We start from the raw sequence: 18,786 nt of genomic DNA on the forward strand, positions 1-18,786 counted from the left end.
GAATTGGAGTGACTTGTATGTTGTCATATGGAAATTTCTCCAAGATACATTAAGTGAAAAAACTTAAATGCAGAATAGTTTATGTAGCATATTCTTATTCCTACTTGTATATGCAGAGAACATTTCTTTTTAAAAATTTTTCTTTAAAGTTTATTTATTTGGAGAGAGAGAGTATGCGTGTGTGCCAGTGGGGTTGGGGCAGAGAGAAAGGGAGAGAAAGGGTCTGAAACAGAATCTGCAACAGGATCTGTGCTGTCAGCATGGAGCCTGGCCCATTCAGTGCTCAGTCTCACGAACCTGTGAGATTACTCATAAGCTGAGCCAAAATCAAGGTTGAGGCCTAACTACTTAATCGACTAAGCCACCCAGGCACCCCTGCAGAGAAGATTTCTGAAAGGATATAAAAACTTGTAACAATAGTTGTCTTTGAGCAAGAGAACTGAGGATCTAGAACTAGGAGACTTTTTTTTCTTTAAAGATTTTATTTATTTATTATTTATTTATTTATTTATTTATTTATTTATTTATTTAGAGTACAAGTGGGGGAAAAGGGCAGAGGGAGAGAAAGAGAGAATCTCAAGAAGATTTCATGCTCAGCGCAGAGTCTGATGTGGGGTTTGATGCCATAACCGTGAGATCATGACCTAAGCCGAAATCAAGAGTTGGAGGCTTAACCAGCTGAGCCACCCAGACGCTCCTAAAGATTTTGTTTTATTTTTTATTTTTCTAAATACTTTGTCTTTCTTTCTTTTTCTTTTTCTTGTTTTTTTTTTTTTTTAGTTCATTTAATTTTCAGAGAGAAAGAGACTGTGAGCAGGGAGAGAGAGAGAGAGAGAGAGAGAGAGAGAGACCCAAGCAGTCTCAGTGTTGTCAGCGCAAGCCCAATGTGGGACTTGAACCCATGAACTGTGAGATCATGACCTGAGCTGAAATCAAGAGTCAGACACTTAACTGACTGAGCCACCTATGTGCCCCAAGATTTTATTTTTAAGTAATCTGTCTACCTAACATGGGACTCAAACTTACAACCCTGAGATCAAGAATCATATGCTTTACAGACTAAGCCATCCAGGGAGACTTTTTCTTTTTCCTTTCTTTTTTTTTTTTTTTTTTTTAAATTTTTAAAGTAGGCTCCACACCCAGTGTGGGGCTTGAACTCATGACCTCAAGATTCACATCACCTCAAGAGTCACATGCTCTACTAACTGAGCCAGTCAGGCACTACCACCTTCAGACTCCTTTCTTTCTTCTCAACTTCCTCCTCCGTTTTCATTTTGTTTCTTCTTCTCCTTCTCTTTTCCCTCTGCCTTCTCCTGTTTGTGTTTCTTTTTCACAAGAACCACAGTAAGCTTCCTGTGTGGTCCTAATGTGCAGCCAGGTTAAGAAACCACAGCTATATATCACATATCACTGTATTCTGAACACAATAAATGCCACCCCCTTATGCTTCAGATTGTTAATTGGCTTTGGTGACGTTTTCCTGAGTTGCAGATTTTTTTTGTTAAGTTTATTTATTTATTTTGAGAGAGAGAGAACACAAGCAAGGAAGGGGCAGAGATGGAGAGAATCTCAAGCAGGCTCAGTACCCTCAGCACAGAGCCCCATGTGGGCCTTGAGCTCACAAACCATGAGATCATGAATTGAGCCAAAACCAAGAGTCAATACTTAACCAACTGAGCCACCCAGCTGCCCTGTAGATTCTTTTTTTTTTTTTTAATTTTCTTTTTTTTTTAATGTTTATTTTTGAGAGAGAGCGTATGAGCGGAGTACGGGCAGAGAGAGGGAGACACAGAATCAGAAGCAGGCTCCAGGCTCTGAGCTGTCAAGCACAGAGTCTGACACGATGTTCGAACTCACGAATCATGAGATCATGACCTGAGCCAAAGTCGGACGCTCAACCCTACTGAGCATCCCAGGGCCCTGTAGATTCTTGATCAGATTGCTGGTGCCAAGGTTTTGTGGGCCTCTACTGGGGGATTTGGGAGATAGAGACATTCTCACAAGAGAGGGATGGTGTCTGGTTAGGTTGTGCTTCACCAGCCTGACCTCGAGACCCTACACACATGAAGAAATTGTTTCAGAGCAGCCAGTATCAAAGGGCAATGGAAAAAGGGATACCAGATTTGGAACCAGACCCATACTTGGGTATGAATTTCAGCTTTGCCCTTTTGTTTCCTTGTCTGTATATTGGAAAATGATACCACCTTGAAGGGTAGAGGTAAGGGTGGAAAAAGAGGATGTGTATAAAGCTCCTATTGGCAAAGCCTCACAAATGATATTATTATAATCCTCCCAAAGGTTTCCTTTGTAAAAAGAGAGCTTTTTGTGTCACCCATTGAATCCCCCCACCTTATACTGCTACTTTCCCCTCCAGCCGCTGCTTTGATGGGAGCACCCCTGTTCATGCAGCAGCATTTTCAGGGAATCAGTGGATCCTCAGTAAACTGCTGGATGCAGGGGGTGATCTTCGACTCCACGACGAGAAGGGTCAAAATCCACAGACCTGGGCCCTGACAGCAGGGAAGGAGCGCAGCACCGTGGTAAGGTTGGGCCCACTCTGTAGCCACAGCCAAGGCAGAGCACTGGGCTGGGAGCCAGGAGCCCAGGGATCAGGGGCTGATCCTGGGGACAGCACAGGGCTTGTAGTGGTCTTGCTTTCGGCACTGGACACACAGGCCTGGGTTGAAGCAAGTTACCCAGCTATAAAACCTCAGGCAAGATTAGTGAACTTTTCTTTCCTGGCCATCCATTCAATGAGAAGGAAGAAGAGTTTTTTTTTGAGAGACCATGTGCGACAGGGGAGGGACAGAGGGAGAAGGAGACACAATCCAAATCATCCTCCAGGCTCTGAGCTGTCAGCACAGAGCCTGATGCGGGGCTTGAACCCACAAACTGTGAGTGAGATCATGACCTGAGCTGAAGTTGGCTGCTTAACTGACTGAGCCTCCCAGGCACCTGAGGAGGGAGAACAGTTGTAATTTTGACCCTTGACTAGCACTTAACTACACATCAGAGGTTCTGAATTAAATTAGCTCAGTATTAAGTCATTTAATCTTCACAATAAATCGGTCATGTAGATGCCGTTATTGTCCCCATTTAACAGATGAGGAAACTGAGGCCCACTGACATTACATAACCTGTTGAGGCTGCACACTGGCAGGTGTGATGCGTTTGAATGAGGTCTAAATAACATAACAGATGTAAAGCATAAAGTGCGTGCACAATACTTGGCATGTGGAGGGAGGAGGGAGGTGGGCAGAGGCCTCCCTTCCCTCCCCCTGGTTCTCCAACTCATTAGCTGTTCGCCTTAGACAAGTAATTTTGCTCCTTCTGCTTTAGTTTCCTCATCTGTTAATGGAGGGAGTTGGGGGAAATGATTGCCAAATCACCTCTCTGGAAACATTCTGTAAAAAAAAAATCACTTGAGCCCTTCCCTTTCCAGAGATTTCCCTGTCAGGGGCTCCTGGCTCCTCAGCTCCATTCATGTCAGACTCTTCCAGTTGCACTGAAAGCCAGGGTAGCCACTAGTTGCCTCAGCACTGAGCATCTTCACGCTGTGTTGCAGATGGTGGAGTTCATGCAGCGCTGTGCCTCGCACATGCAGGCCATCATACAGGGCTTCTCCTATGACCTCCTAAAGAAGATTGACTCCCCTCAGCGGCTCATCAGTGGCCCACCCCGGCTTGGTGGCCTCATACAGGGGTGAGTGCTGCCTTGAGCTGAGACAAGTGGAATATTCGGCGGGCATCATCCCAGCCTTTCTTGTAGGAGTCCTGCACCGTGAGCCACCATGGTCCCCTCCAGGATCTGGCCCACCCTAAGTGGTGAGCTCTGAAGGAGAGGATGTGGCCGCTTAAAAATGTACCCAGAGGAGCACCTTCAGCTGTCATGCCCCTATCCAGGAATGTCCAGGGGAAATGAGTTCTGGGCTCTAGTGGGCACCACCCTGTGGTTAGCAAAGAAAGAACTTTTCAGGTCTGAGGAACCCTGCAGAAAACTCCTTCCCAGCAGAGCAGCCAACTGGATTTTTTGTCTTCTCCCAAACCATGGAAAGAGTGTTCCTTTATCTCTAAGACTACAAAAGAATACAAATGCTTAACCTAGCATCCTCAGGCTGTGTTAAGTTGGCGTGATTTGCTGCCAGCTAGTGGGCAGCCCACCTAACCCCATCACAGCTGCAGGAGGTGGGCCTCAGGTTTATCTCCATGCTCAACTGCCTAGCTATTTGAAATTCTTAGGGCTTAAAATAAAACAAAATAAAATAAAGTTCTTAGGGCTTTATTAATTCAAGGTTTGTATCCAGAGAATCCTTTCCATTTTGATTTTCTCTGATGGCATCACTTTCTGTAGTCAGAGTTGCAAGACTTGTCACACCCTCGCAGGCTTCCTTGTCCTGTCCTTCCCTGCACAAGTCCTGGTTTTCTTTCTGGGTGCTGTTGGCTTCTTAGGAAAAATGAGTTAATTCCCTTGAGGTCTAGTTACTTCTAACTGCTCCCCCCATGCCCCCCTGCCACTCTTGCCAGTCTCTGCCAAAAACCCTTTAGGTCATTCCCCATAGCTATCAGAATAAACTCCTACTTCCTCATCTGACCTTGGAGGCCCTGCTGAGCTCGGCTCCTTGCCTGTCCTTGCCCTCCCCCTTGTGTGGAGTTCCCTCCTTCAGAGTTTGGAGAGACTTGTCCCAGTTTGTAATTATTTTATTTATATATGTTCTTGCCTGTTTCTAATAAGACTGAACACTGCTAACTGAGAAAAGGAGGCAAAACTGAACAAGACACAAAGACCTTTTATTTGGGGTCTCAGAATTGCAATTCAGGGAGCACAGATTCTGGTACCAAGCAGAAAAGTGGGGGAAAGTGAGTCTTTTTTGTGAGAAAGAAGGGGGCTAATTATAGAACTTAGATAAAGAAGAGAAGAGGAAAAAGCCTGTTAACTGGTACTAAGTAACTGCTTGAGCTGTTTTTTTTTTTTTTTAATTTTTTTAACCTTTCTTTATTTTTGAGAGAGAGAGAGAGAGAGAGAGAGAGAGAGAGAGAGAGAGAGAAAGAGAAAGTAGGGGAGCAACAGAGAGAGAAGGAGACACAGGGTCCAAAGCAGGCTCCAGGCTCTGAGCTGTCAGCACAGAGCCCAACGCCGGGCTCGAACTCATGATCAGTGAGTTCATGACCTAAGCTGAAGTCAGCTCAACCAGCTGAGCCACCCAGGCACCCCTTGAGCTATTTTTGATTACTCTCTGTTTTTTTTGGTGCTGTCAAATAAAACTATTTTTGGTGTGCCTTAGTAAACTATTCTGTCTTAAAGTTCATACCAACAGTTTTATGGCGTGAATACCATTTATTCTGTTGAATTTTATGGGCAACTGCTTTGTGAAACCATTGCTGCTTCTGGCCCAGTTCAGGAGTTCATTAGTTGGAAAGGAAGATGGAACTTCAAAATGGAGTCTGTCACATTCAGAAATTTTATACAGTTCCACAACCCCAAGAGGGCAAGGCCTGTGTGTGTCTTGCTCACCATCACCAGCCCTTCACTGCTTGTTGTATGGTAGGGCTGAGTACAAGGTGAGGGGGTACAAGGGCCAGCCTAAAGGAAAATCCAAGTTAAGTGTTAAAAAACCTAACAAATTTCAGATACTAATCTAGATGTAGCATTTATTTTATAGTTAGATGAAACATTATTTTTTTAATGGGGTTGGACCATGCAGTACTTAATGGAAAGTAGAGTGGAAGTACATACATCCCCCTTTTTAATGTGAAGAAAACACATGAATCCTTGAGATAAGAACTGGCTTCTCAGATCTGTGAGTGAGGCCCATGTCGGTAAGATTCCTCACAGGTACGTGTTTACATAGAGCCTGGTTGGGGGGAAAGAGTCAGTTTTCCCCCTTCCACCCAGCTGAATTTACTTAAATAGACATGGCCCTAGAAATTCAGGTAAAAGAGCAAGAAATGTTGATCTGATTGTAGTTATAGTCCAGGTCCCTGCTGGAGAACAGCCAGTTCCTCTGCTTAAACGGAGCTCATACCCTTTAAAAAGCCACTCACATACCTGAGAAGCCCCAGATGGGAAGGGGGAGTATTGTCAATGGTATCCTCCTGTTCTGGTGCTGCTGGGGAGGCATGCCGTTGCTGCCACCTCAAAATCTGTTCCCTTGGGCAGGAAACAGTTGTTGTCCCCTGGATATTTGAGGCCTGAGCATGTAGCCTCTGTTTCTAGAGGAGATTAAGAATTTGGTGTAAGAAGGGGGCATGTCCACTCAGATTACGTTGACCAGATAGCTTATCCTCCCTGCTGGGCTGCTTTTCGAGTGAAGGGGATGCTACCACGAATGATACTGGAACATTACGTATAAATTGGGATGTCCAATTTATCTCAGTCCAAACTGTGGAGTCTTCATTTAAACCTCACAGCAGCTAAAAGTGAGGAAGGGACAGCCTGGCCTAAGTTGCTAATGAGATAGAGCCTAAAAGTATCTCTGAAAGCAGAGTAAAGAATTTGCCTCTGTGCATGAAAAGTGGGCACATGGAGCCTCACAGAGCTGATGTGGGGTGAGGATGAGTATACACTGTTACCTGCAGCTCCTTTGCCATTTGCTGAGGGAGAGAAAATGGCTCCAGCACTAGCAGAATGTTTTGTCCTTCAATCTGAGCCTAAACTACTCATTCGGAAAGCATTAAGTAAGCACCTACTACATGCATGCCACCATGCCAGCCTTGGGGAGCCAAAGAAAGTAAGCCATTCCTTGCCAGACTCTCAGTTCATGGGGGGTCCCAGTGTGCAGTGTCCCACGGTGGTGGTTTGGGTGTGGTATGTGGAAAGAGCAGTGGCTGGAATGAGTATCAGGGTCTGTCTGGCCATTCCTGCTGCTCTGTGACCTCAGACCAGCAGGTTCCCCCTCTCTGGGCTCCATTTGTCCCATCTATAAAAATAAAAGCTGGATAAGATGTTTTGTTCTTAAAAGAAAAAAAGACATGTTTTGATTCTTTCCAACTTTGACCATTTGAACTCATCATCTATTGCTGCATATTGAATCCACCCCCAAGCCACCCAAACTTAGCAGTTTCAAACAGCAGTAAACATTTGTATCTCACACAATCTCTGTGGGTCAGAATTCAGGGAATGGCTTAGCTACGTGGATCTGGCTTAGGGTTTCTTACGAAGTTGTAGTCAAGATGTCAGGTAGGGCTTTATCATCTGAAGGCTTCACTGGGACTGGAGGATCCAGTTCCAAGATAGCATACTCACATGGCTGGCAAATTGGTAGTGGGTGTTGGGCCTCTCCATAGGGCTGCTAGAGTGTCCTCACAACATGGTAGCTGGCCTCCTTCAGAGCAAGGGATCCGAGAGTGATCAGAACAGAAGCTCTGGTGGATCTAGCCTTGGAAATCAACCACTCCATCATTTATTCAGTGCCCAGTTGGCCTAACAGGTCTGCCCTATCTGAAACCCACAAAGGCAAGATTACCAGGAGGTGGAAATCACAGGGCCCTCTCATAGGCTGGCTCTTACGTAGTTTCATGATAAAAAGTCAAGTAGTAAAGACAAAATGAACTACACTTCTCATAGCTCTGGATATGGTTAATTCATAGCTCAGTTCCTCTGGATATGGTTAATTCTTACTTTTCTTCCTTTTAAAAATACTTCTAGAAACCCTAATGGCTCTCCTAACCGACTGCTTAAAGCTGGAGTCATTTCTGCACAAAATATCTACAGCTTTGGCTTTGGGAAGGTAAGAGGTTGCCACTGACACCCAGCATTTGCAGGGCCAACTGGAGAGCCAACTGGCCCTGACTCTGGCCCCAATTCCCCCAACCCTGTCCAACTCTTTCTTCCTTACCCTCTCCAGAGTGTTATGTTTCTTCTTTACTACTTTTGCAGGACAGATAACTCTTAGTCTTCTTGTCCTTACTGAAAAATGGAGAAAGCCCTGGAAAGTTCCCTTGAGTGACATTGGGCTAGATTTGGGGAGTTTAGAAAATGATCCTTTCATTAATTCCCAGTGAGGGCCCCAGACATGTCTCCCTGAAGAGAAGCAGAGAGCTACACTGACCCTGTAGGTCTTATTGGTGGTTGACTTGCCCTCCATAACTTTTTGTTGGAATGCCTTTAAGGCATTGAGATTTTGAACTGAGAAATGTGTTGAGGGAAAATATCTTTTGGGTTCTTGGTTCTGCCCATCAAAGAGAGACATTTGGGAATGTAACTGGGTGTCTGGGTGATGTTTGCTGACAGTTTTCCCTAGCCCCTCATCTGTTGGTTGTGCCTAGGCAGCCTTGGGTGGGAAGGAGGGAGCAGGAATGTTGGCCTTGGCTGCACATAGGTCTGGGTTCTGTGGGGGCACAAGAGGCCTGTAAGCCCCAGCCTGGTACTTCAGGCAGGCCTCTGACCTCTCTTCATGAGCCTTGGTTTCCTTACTAGTAAAAGGGGAAGAATATTACAACCTTGCAGGGTTTCTAGGCAGATTAAAGATAGTACAAATTAAAGAATAGTGTCCAGTGCATAGGGGAATTCAGCAACTTTTGGTAAATAGCAGTTATTATTTTTAGCTGGCACAGGATTCTGAGGGCATTTTGCTTTTCCTCTTTTCTCCCCTCAATTTGAAGCTGTGCTCTGCTCTCAGTTTTATCTCACAGGGGGAGCACAGCTGGCCTACCTGGGATCTCTTCCAGTAATTGGAGAAAAGGAAGTGATTCAAGCTGATGATGAGCCTACCTTCTCTTTCTTCAGTGGCCCCTACATGGTCATGACCAAGTAAGCAGAAGCTGGCTAGTGGGAGGTCTGATTTAGTCCCACAGGAAGGGTGGGCTTCATGTGATTCCCTTATGTGTGGAGGGTTTCCCCCAAAACACAAACAATGAAGAATATACGTCAAAATCAGGGTTTTTCAACCTGGACACCATTGATGTTTTTGGCTGGTATCCTTCGTTGTTGGGGGCTGTCCTGTGCAGTGTAGGATGTTTAAGAGCATCTCTGGTTTCTACTCACTGGATGCCGGTACCAGCCTCTGCTGACCCCTTTCCGCCGTTGTGACTGTGACAACTCAGAGCGTCTACAGACATTGCCAGATGCCCCCCATCCCCCCACCCCAGAACAACTTATCTAAAAGATCACTCATGATGATGTTCTAATCTCTCTGTTTTCTAGAGTTAGAGGCAGCTTAGTGGTTACCATCTGGCCTCTAATATAGGCCAGAGGGTATTGATTGAGGCCTCTGTGGAAGCCAGAACAGGCATCAGCTACAGCTCTCACCAGCCAGCTGCGGGGGCGGGGGAAGCAGTAATGGGATTTGTCTATGACAAAAGTGCCTGGGGTATTCTCAGTCCCCAGAGACCTGGCACCTGCAGGGTCCCAAGAGTTGTCTTGGCCAAGGTTTCTTGGCCTGCTTGAACCTGGATGCTTCTTCCCTGCCTAGAAGAAACACCTTTCCAAAAAGGCCTCTGCCAGACTCCTGAGGCCCTCTATCCCCTAGTTTCCTGCCTGTGCCACAGATTTGTTACCAGGTCCCCCCTCCTTTCTGTCCTACTGCTGTGGTCTTTGTTCAAGTCATCAGTGCCCCTCACACAGACTAGTTTCCTAGCCAGTTCCCCATTCTCTGACCACCCCTCCCTACCATTCCCCACACTGCTGGTGCTGTTATCTTTTTTTTTTTTAATGTTTATTTATTTTTGAGAGAGAGAGAGACAGAGAATGAGCAGGGGAGGGGCAGAGAGAGAGGAAGACACAGAGTCCAAAGCAGGCTCCAGGCTCTGTGTTGTCAGCACAGAGCCCAATGCGGGGCTCAAACCCACGAACTGTGAGATCATGACCTGAGCTGAAGTCAGACACTTAACTGACTGAACCACCCAGGTGTCCCTAATGCTGTTGTCTTTCTAAAATGCAAACTCAGGGGCACCTGGCTAGCATTCTACTCTTGATTTCGGCTCAGGTCATAATCTCATGGTTCGATTCATGAGATAGAGGCCTCACATTGGGCTCTGTGCTAACAGCATGGATGCTGCTTAGGATTTTCTCTCTCCCTTTTTTTCTGCCCACCCTGCCCCCCCCCCCCCCCCAATAAATAAATAGGGGCTCCTAGGTGGCTCAGTTGGTTGGACGTCCAACTTTTGATTTCAGCTCAGGTCTCTCAGTTTTCTGAGTTTGAGCCCAGCATGGGCTGATAGCGCAGCTAAAGCTTGAGATTCTCCCTCTTTCTCTGCCCCTTTCCCACTCACACTCTGTGTCCCTTTCAAAATAAATAAAATAAACTTTAAATAAGTAAATAAATAGACAAACATTGAAAAATGAAAAAGAAATGCAAACCTGGTGGAGTCACTCCCTCCCTCAAATCCTTCAGTGACTTCCTGCCACTCATACTAAGTTCCAGAGGGTGCTTTAGGACTAGGGGGGTAGGGGAAGGGAGGACCCAATGGTGCAGAGTGGAGTTGCTTTATAGATTCTGTGTAAATGCCACTTCTCCTGTTTTTGCCTGGGAGAACTGCTCATTCCTTGCTCTCACACTTTCTCCTGTCCTTGTAGTCTGGTGTGGAATGGGAGCAGGGTCACAGTGAAGGAGCTGAATCTCCCCACCCATCCTCACTGCAGCAGGGTTCGGCTGGCTGACTTGTTAATTGCAGAGCAGGAACACAGCAGGTGAGAAAGAAGCCCAAGAGCCTGGTGCATTACAATCCACGTCTCTTTACAGACCCAAGTTCAGGGCTGTACGGTGCTGGTGCTGGTGCTGGTGCTGTTGCAGAGGTGTGGAGACCAGCCCCCCTCAGCCTCAGCATTTCCTGACTGTTGGAATGGGCTCATTTGACTTCTAGAGAAAGAGAGAGAGAGAGAGAAAGGGAAATTAATGGATAGCCTGAGGGGTGGGAATGGTGGTGCTGAGGGGCTTAATTCTGTTAGCTGATTGACTTCCCATAACACTTGTCTCCAAGCCAGTAGCCCCTGAGGCTTTTTGGCCCTGTGCCCAAGAGGACAGCATGCACAGTCCTGTCTTCATAGATGATGGCTGTGCATGAGATCCACACAACTGAGGAACTGAGTCTCTGCCATTGAGGACATGCCCATGGGTGTACCTTAGTACCTTAAGTTTCCTACGGCTCCAGTGTTAATCCTTTAGCTCTTGGTTCATGGTTTCACACCAGGACTGCTGAGTGAATGGACCCAGTTCCTTGAGTAGGACACTCAACCCCTGCAAGAGATGTATCAGAGGCCAAACTCTTCCTTTTGGGGGAAATCAGCCTAAAGGGACCCCAGGAGGCTGGAAGGATACATATACACAATGTGGGCTTTGATGTGAGACTGAGGGGTGTGTGACTTTGGGCAAGTTTCTGACATCTCCCTGACCTTGTTTTCCTTATCTCAAAAATGAGTATAAAGTATTTCGTACAGGTGGTTGTTGAGATGATGCATGTAAAGTACCTTGATCAGTAGCTCTTGGTGATGTTGTGTCTTGTCATCATCATTGTCGATGACTAAGCCCTCAGGTTCTGATCAGTGAGAGACCATAGATTCCCCTATCCCTATCTCACCCCACCCATCCTGTTTTCTTAGAAAGACATTAGGTACAAATGGTATTTGTTTAGAATGTGTTCAAGGGGCCTAGGAGGAAGGAAAGCACTCATTTTTTCATCATATCTTTCTGCCCTCTACCTCATGTGAAGCTGCTTTTGTTTTGTAGTAAGCTGCGGCACCCGCACCTGCTACAGCTGATGGCTGTGTGCCTGTCCCGAGACCTAGAGAAGACCCGCCTTGTTTATGAGCGCATCACTGTCGGCACACTGTTTGGTGTCCTCCACGAACGGGTAAATGGCTGTTTTTGGTGAATTTTCTCTTGCTGCCCTCTCTGCTTCTCACCGCTGCCCTCTTCCCCCTACCCCAGAAGTGGAGTTCCCATTTGTGTATGTGAGGATGATAAACCTCCTAATTCTTTACTTTCTAAGGGTATATAATGCACCACTTAAGGACCTGATTGGAACTAGTATGATTTTATTGTCTGTCCTGTTTCTTCATCAAACCTCTTAAGAGTTCAGCAGACCCAGGAAACACACAGATGCATTTCTAGCTAACTGTAATCACACAGCCCCTGGCTTTGTTTTCCTGTAGTTTCACTTATTTCTTTCAGGGCCTTTGCTGTAGAGAGAGGTTTGTTTATATACAGACCTGTATCACTCCCTTTCACTTTTCAGATTTCTTTGTAGGAACATCTTTCAGGGCCCATTGACTCCCTAGGAAGTGTGCTTTGGGCTGAGATGTGCCTTCAGAGAGGTCCTGAAGCATTTGTTTTTCTTTCTCTATGACTTTATTCTAAAGATCCTAGGCTGGAATGAGAAGAGACCCTCCAGAAAGAGTCCTTTCCCAAAATGGCTAGCCATTCCTCCTGCCTAAGAACTTACTAGTGTTATTTCTCTTCCCCTCCCTTTCCCTCTCCTCCCCTTTCTTCTTCTGTCATTTGATGAAGGCATACCTTAAAATGCCATTTCTCTGGAGAATAGGATAGAGAGGTCAGAAATAAACCCAAGCTTATATGGTCAGTTAATGTGCAACCAAGGAGGCAAGAACATACAATAGGGAAAAGACAGTTTCTTTATCAAATGGTGTTGGGAAAACTGGACAGCTATGTGCAAAAGAATGAAATTGGACCACTTTGTTAGACCATACACAAAAATAAGCTCAAAATGGATTGAAGATCTAAACGTGAGACCTGAAACCATCACAGTATTAAAAGAAATCATAGGTAGTAATCTCTTGGATATGGGCTTTAGCAACAAATTTATGGATATGTCTCCTCAGGCAAGGGAAACACAAACAAAAATAAACTATTGGGACCACACTGAAATAAAAAGCTTTTGCACAGCCAGGGAAACCATCAGTAGAACAAAAAGCCAATTGACTATAAATGGAAGAAGATATTTGCAAATGATATATTGCAACTAAATACCAAAAAAAAAAAAAAAAAAAGAGGGGGGCCAAATGATCAGATTAAAATGGGTAGAGGACTCCAATAGACATTTTTCTAGAGGAGACATACAGTTAGCAAACACACATGAAAAGATGTTCAGTATCACCAAACATCAGGAAAATGCAAATCAAAACCACTATAAGATATCACCTCATACCTGTCAGAATGGCTAGTATCAGAAAGACAAGATATAATAAGTGTTGGTGAGGATGTAGAGAAAAAGGAACCCTTTGGGGTGCCTGAGTGGTTCAGTTGGTTAAGCATCCGACTTCGGCTCAGGTCATAATCTTGCAGGTCATGAATTCGAGCCCCACATTAAGCTCTGTGCTGATAGCTCAGAGCCTGGAGCCTGCTTCAGATTCTGTGTCTTTCTCTCTTTGCCCCTCCCCCGCACATACTCTGTCTCTCTCAAAAATAAATAAAGAAATTTTTTTGAAAAAAGAAAAAGGAACCATTTTGCACTGTTGATAGGCATGTAAATTGGTGCAACCACTGTTGAAAATAGCATGGAGGTTTCTTAAATAATTAAAAATAGAACTACTATATGATATAGCAATTCCACTACTAGGTATTTATGAAAAGAAAATGAAAATACCAATTCAAAAAGATATATGCACCCCTAAGCATTATTTATAATAGCCAAGATATGGAAACAACTTAAGTGTCCACAAATAGATGAATGGATAAAGAAGAGGTGAGATATATGTATATATCTATATGATATGTGTATAATGATATGTGTATATATGTATATATAATATATATGGTAAATATACATATATATAATGTGAAATTATGATAATATGAAATATGTTTCACAGATGGAATATTACTCAGCCATAAAAAAGATTGAGATCTTGCCATTTTCAACAATGTGGATGGACCTAGAGAGGATATTATGCTGAGTGAAATAAGTCAGACTAAGACAAATGTCATATCATTTCACTTGTGTGTGGAAACTAAACAACCAACCAACCAAACAGAAATAGACTCATAAATACAAACTAGTGGTTGCCAGAGGGGTAGAGGGTAGGGGGTGGGAAAAATAGGTGAAGAGGATTAAGAGGTACAGACTTAACAGTTACAAAACAAATCATGGAGAGGCACCTGGGTGGGTCAGTCAGTTAAACATTGGACTCTGGCTCAGATCATGATCTCACGGTTTTGTGAGCTCAAGCCCCGCTTCAGGTGAGTCCCGCTTATCTCCCCCCCCCTCCACTTCCCTCTTCACCCCTTGTGGGATTCTCTCTCTTACCCTCCCTATCTGCTCCTCGCTCACTTGCACCCTCTCTCAAAAAAGCAAAAACAAAAACAAGCCAAAATACGTCATGGACATGAAAGGTATAGCATAGGGAATATAGTCATGTCGTAGTAATGTATGGTGACTAAACTTACCATGGTGAGCATTATGTAACGTATAGAACTGTTGAAATATTGTGTTGTACACCTGAAATTAATATAACATTATATGTCAATCATATTTCAATAATTTTTTTTAAAAAAAGAATGCCATTTCTCTGAGGAGAGACCAGTATGACTTTGATCAGTCAGCTACATTGGTGTGAGTGAATTTCTTTCCCCTTAGGATCAGTCATCTGCCCGGGGCAGGGGCTGGACTGGTCCTTTAAGCTTCCAAGTTCTCAGCAGCACAGGCTTAGATGGGTGCAGGGCAGGCTCATTGGTGGTGGTGGTGAGCCCACCCTGGATGTACATACCAGGCTTTCAGAACTGTCTCTTTAGTTTTTGTGGTGTGAAACAGCTCAGTTCAGAGAAAGGAGTCTAGGCTTGGAGCCAGAGGGCCAGGGTCAGTGGGACCTTAAGCCAGTCATTTAACCTTCAGCTTTTGGGTCCCCGTTTATAAAATAAGGACCCTAGGTAGCTGTGAGGATCAGTTGAAAAGACTTTGGAAACTGCAAAGCATTCTGTAGTGTCCAGAGCCCAGCATTGTTCCTTGCTGTTTCATCTCTTGCTTCCAGCGGTCCCAGTTTCCCGTGCTCCACATGGAGGTGATTGTGCATCTGCTGCTCCAGATCTCTGACGCCCTGAGATACTTGCATTCCCGGGGGTTTATCCACCGCTCCCTCAGCTCCTACGCCATCCACATTGTCTCTGCTGGGGAAGCAAGGCTGACCAACCTGGAGTACATGATGGAAAGGTGGGTGCTCTAGAGAAAGAATCTGATCTGGACAGGACTCTTCCTCATTGGTGGGCTGAACTCTTCATTTTTGGGGAAAGAGGTTTCCCAAATGCCTTGACCTGTCTGTCAACGTTAGAGGGACTTTAGGGAAGTTACTTCTGCTCAGGACATTATCATTTTAATGCACATTTAACAAGCAAGGAGCCCATATTAGCCAATATGTGTAAAATGCCCTAACTATTCAACTCAAAATTTTAAGTGGCTTAATAAACCAAGGTGTGTTTCTCACTCACATTGCAGTCTAGTGTGTGTATTGGGGCACCCATTGGGTTCTAGGTTCCTCCCATCCATGGTTCAGTTGTCCCCAAGTCTCAGTCCCCCACTGTGTCCTCTGCATTGCTGGTCAGTGAAGAGAGAACATGGAGGGGCACATGGTGTTTAAGGTCCAGTCTGAATTGGCTAAGTCATGGCTTCCCACTTTGCAGTCACCTCTGCACTGCAGAGAGGCTGGGAAATGTGCCATAGCTGTGCATCTTGGAAGGAGAGAGAAGGTGATGGGTGCTGATGAGCCTCACAATTGGTCACACCTTCTACTCCTGGGCCAGGTGCTTGGCTAGGTGGGCACTAAGGCCATTCCCTGCCCTCGAGGGCCTAAGCACAGTGAGGTAGGTGGAGACAAAACAACACCCTCATTTAGGGTTGGTGGATGGGATTCATTTCCTTGTTGGCAAGAGTCAAAGTCCTCCAGAGAGTTGGGGGCATGTGCCATCTCCTGCCCCTAGGTTCTGGAAGGCAGAGGATCTCCCTTGTGCTTCTGTGCTGCCTTCTGCCTTCTGAGCCTCAGCCCATTGTTGGTTCTGCTCTGCTGTGAAGCTTGAGCCACTGGGCAGAACTCATGATCAGACCTGCCTATGTTGGCTTATCCTTGCCCCCACCTACCCACCAATCACTGAGGCTCTGTTTCGGAGGCTCTCTGCTGGTCATTCCTTCTTGCATACCCTCTAATGTTTTTCTCACTATGTAAAAAGCTCTATGAGGGCAGGGATTTCTGTTTTTTTCTTTAAATGTTTTGTTTATTTTTGAGAGAGACAGAGAGAGCATGAGCAGGGGAGGGGCAGAGAGAGAAAGGGAGACACAGAACCCTGAAGCAGGCTCCAGGCTTCAAACTGTCAGTACAGAAACCAATGCAGGGCTCAAACCCACGAACTAGGAGATCATGACCTGAATGGAAGTCAGAAGTTTAACCCGCTGAGCCACCCAGGTGCTCCAGGGATTTCCATTTTCTCCATTGCTGTATCTCAAATGCCTAGAGCAGGCCTTCATGTGGTGGGCACCCCGCATATGTTTTTTGAATGAATGAAACAGAAAGTCTTGCTTCCTAAACCACGCATGCCCTTAGTCCTTTAAAGGGGGAATTGGGCGCCTGGGTGGCGCAGTCGGTTAAGCGTCGGACTTCAGCCAGGTCACGATCTCACGGTCCGTGAGTTCGAGCCCCGCGTCGGGCTCTGGGCTGATGGCTCAGAGCCTGGAGCCTGTTTCCAATTCTGTGTCTCCCTCTCTCTCTGCCCCTCCCCCGTTCATGCTCTGTCTCTCTCTGTCCCAAAAATAAATAAACGTTGAAAAAAAAAAAAAGGGGGGGAATTGGTTGTGTTTGGCTCTGTGGACCTTGGTGAAGAGTTTTTATTTTATCCTAAGAACATTGGGATGCTTGAAGGGCTTTATTTATTTATTTATTTATTTATTTATTTAGCGGATGGTGTCATGGATGATTGACAGGCTAAGATCCTTCTCGTTCCTACATGTGAAGAAAGGGCTGAGAGGAGACAGGAGAGAGGCAGGGAAGCAGTTAGGGTGTAACTGTAGTACTTGTCCACATGAGAACTGGTAGAGGCCAGACAGCTGTCCCCAGTTGAGCTGAACAGCCTTGGATCAAGTCCATTCTCAGTTCCAGTGAAAACCTTTCAGTGTCTCCCCATTGCCTACATGATTTAAGTCCAGGCACTTTGCAGGGTGTGGAAGCCTTCCAACGTGTGAGGCTCTACCCACAGTGCCAACCTTCTCACTTCCCATTCCCTGCTTGGCCCTCCAAAGCCTCTTTCAGTATAGGCCACCTCTCAGTGAATAACTTGCCTGTTTATCCTTTAAATTTTCCTCAGGCACAGTCTCTCACCACACCCGTGAAGCCTGTACTGAAGTTCTGGTCCCCGAGTACTTAGCATATTCCTTTCCTCCACAGCTATGTGTCTGTCCCACCAGATGGTGACCTTTGAGAGGGCAGGAACGGTGCACGTTCATTTTCAGCTCAGGGCCTGTCATGTAGTAAGCCCTCGGTATTTGTTGGTTAAGTGAACAGATGAGTGTAGATGATGGGAAAACTCGAAATTGTTCAGAATGGGATTGGTCACTTTGGCTATGTGCTCAGCAGCAATGAAAGCTAAGGTGTTTGGACATTTTTGTCTTCCATAACAAAGGCTTTTCAGGAAGCCTGTGAAAGAATACAATCTATTTGCTGGTGATGGAGCACCATCTGTTGTTTACATGGAGGTATAACAGTTTCTTCTGCCCGAGCTCTCTGTAGAAATGTGAATCCTAGAGTGAACTAGAACTTTGGAGATGCCCCAGCCCAATCTTGTCTTTTACAGATGAGGAAACCAAGGCCCAGAGAGGTGAAGAGCTGGTCTGAAGTTACCCAGCTATGGCTGCAACCAAGTGGTAGAGGACGTTTCCTGGCTATCAGGAGAGAATGGATCAGAGGTTGAGGATAGGGAGCCCAACTAGGAGGCCACTGTGTAGGGTGTGGTGGTGACTACAGAATCAGAATAGAAGTGAAAAATGTGAGATGCGTTGAGAAGCTGGTGTTCACAGATTAGTCAAATGAGGGGCTGGGAGATAACCGAGTAGGAAGGTGTGTGTTTCCTTTTGGGTTTGCTGACCTCAGAATGGAATCTCAGGCAGAAATGTCAGTCAGCAAGCAGTTACAGCCACAACGGCACATCCTTCTTTGACAGCTGATAACATGAGCTGGGATCCAAGAATCCAAAATAGCTTTCAATTCCACATTTATTTTTGGAAACATTTTATTTGTTGAATGTCATTGTCAAGGGTAACACTCCATCTCATGGTATGAAAATGACAGAGCAGTTTTTCTTATTCTTCAACTCCTTCTTAATGGAATCTTTAGAGCTGGGATTGACCTTGCAAGTGGTATCACATAGCTGTAGCCAAATGTAATTTTAATGATGTCAGAGCTGAAGCTTAGAAAAATAACTGCCCCAGAATGACAGCCAGAAAAGAAGCGCCACCCCCCACCCCCCTACGACTAGCTTTAACAGAGAGGAAAGGAGGATTGTAAGAGAAGAAGGTGAGTGGAAGTAAAAGAGAAAGGATATAAATACTGGTTGTAAGTGACTTACCCTTATCTGAACCTTAGACAAGCCTAAGAGGTCTGAGAATGTAGTGAGTGTTTCCCTTGGAGAATCAGCCTGTGAAGTGAAGAGCCAAACATACTAGGTCTTCAGAGTATATCTCTGGTGGGAAAACACTCCGTTGCTTTTCCTGTGATATTGGCATGCTTGTATGCTGTTCACATTATACTAGGCCACATCTAACTATTTAGCAATACAACCAAAAAGTCAATACCAGCTTTCATTTCATGATTTCCTGAACTCACTGCCATCTACCAAAAGCTCTGCTGGAAGAAATATTA

General features: G+C 45.3%; 1 protein-coding gene across 5 annotated transcripts in view; it reads left to right on the forward strand.

Annotated features, from left to right (window-relative positions):
• TEX14 (testis expressed 14, intercellular bridge forming factor) overlaps positions 1–18,786 on the forward strand; it is a 121,331-nt gene that overhangs the window by 61,067 nt on the left and 41,478 nt on the right. For all 5 annotated transcript variants that reach the window (XR_006714856.1, XM_045488219.1, XM_045488218.1 and 2 more), the window contains exons 4-10: positions 2,375–2,540; positions 3,566–3,702; positions 7,645–7,726; positions 8,618–8,748; positions 10,513–10,626; positions 11,663–11,786; positions 14,920–15,098. Coding sequence is in view for 4 of the 5 variants with exons in the window: in XM_045488219.1 (XP_045344175.1) it covers positions 2,375–2,540; positions 3,566–3,702; positions 7,645–7,726; positions 8,618–8,748; positions 10,513–10,626; positions 11,663–11,786; positions 14,920–15,098 (933 nt within the window). In the remaining variant the exon portion in view is untranslated. The remainder of the gene's footprint in view (positions 1–2,374; positions 2,541–3,565; positions 3,703–7,644; positions 7,727–8,617; positions 8,749–10,512; positions 10,627–11,662; positions 11,787–14,919; positions 15,099–18,786) is intronic.

Source organism: Leopardus geoffroyi, chromosome E1, assembly GCF_018350155.1.
Source record: "Leopardus geoffroyi isolate Oge1 chromosome E1, O.geoffroyi_Oge1_pat1.0, whole genome shotgun sequence".
NCBI classification, from domain to species: domain Eukaryota; kingdom Metazoa; phylum Chordata; class Mammalia; order Carnivora; family Felidae; genus Leopardus; species Leopardus geoffroyi.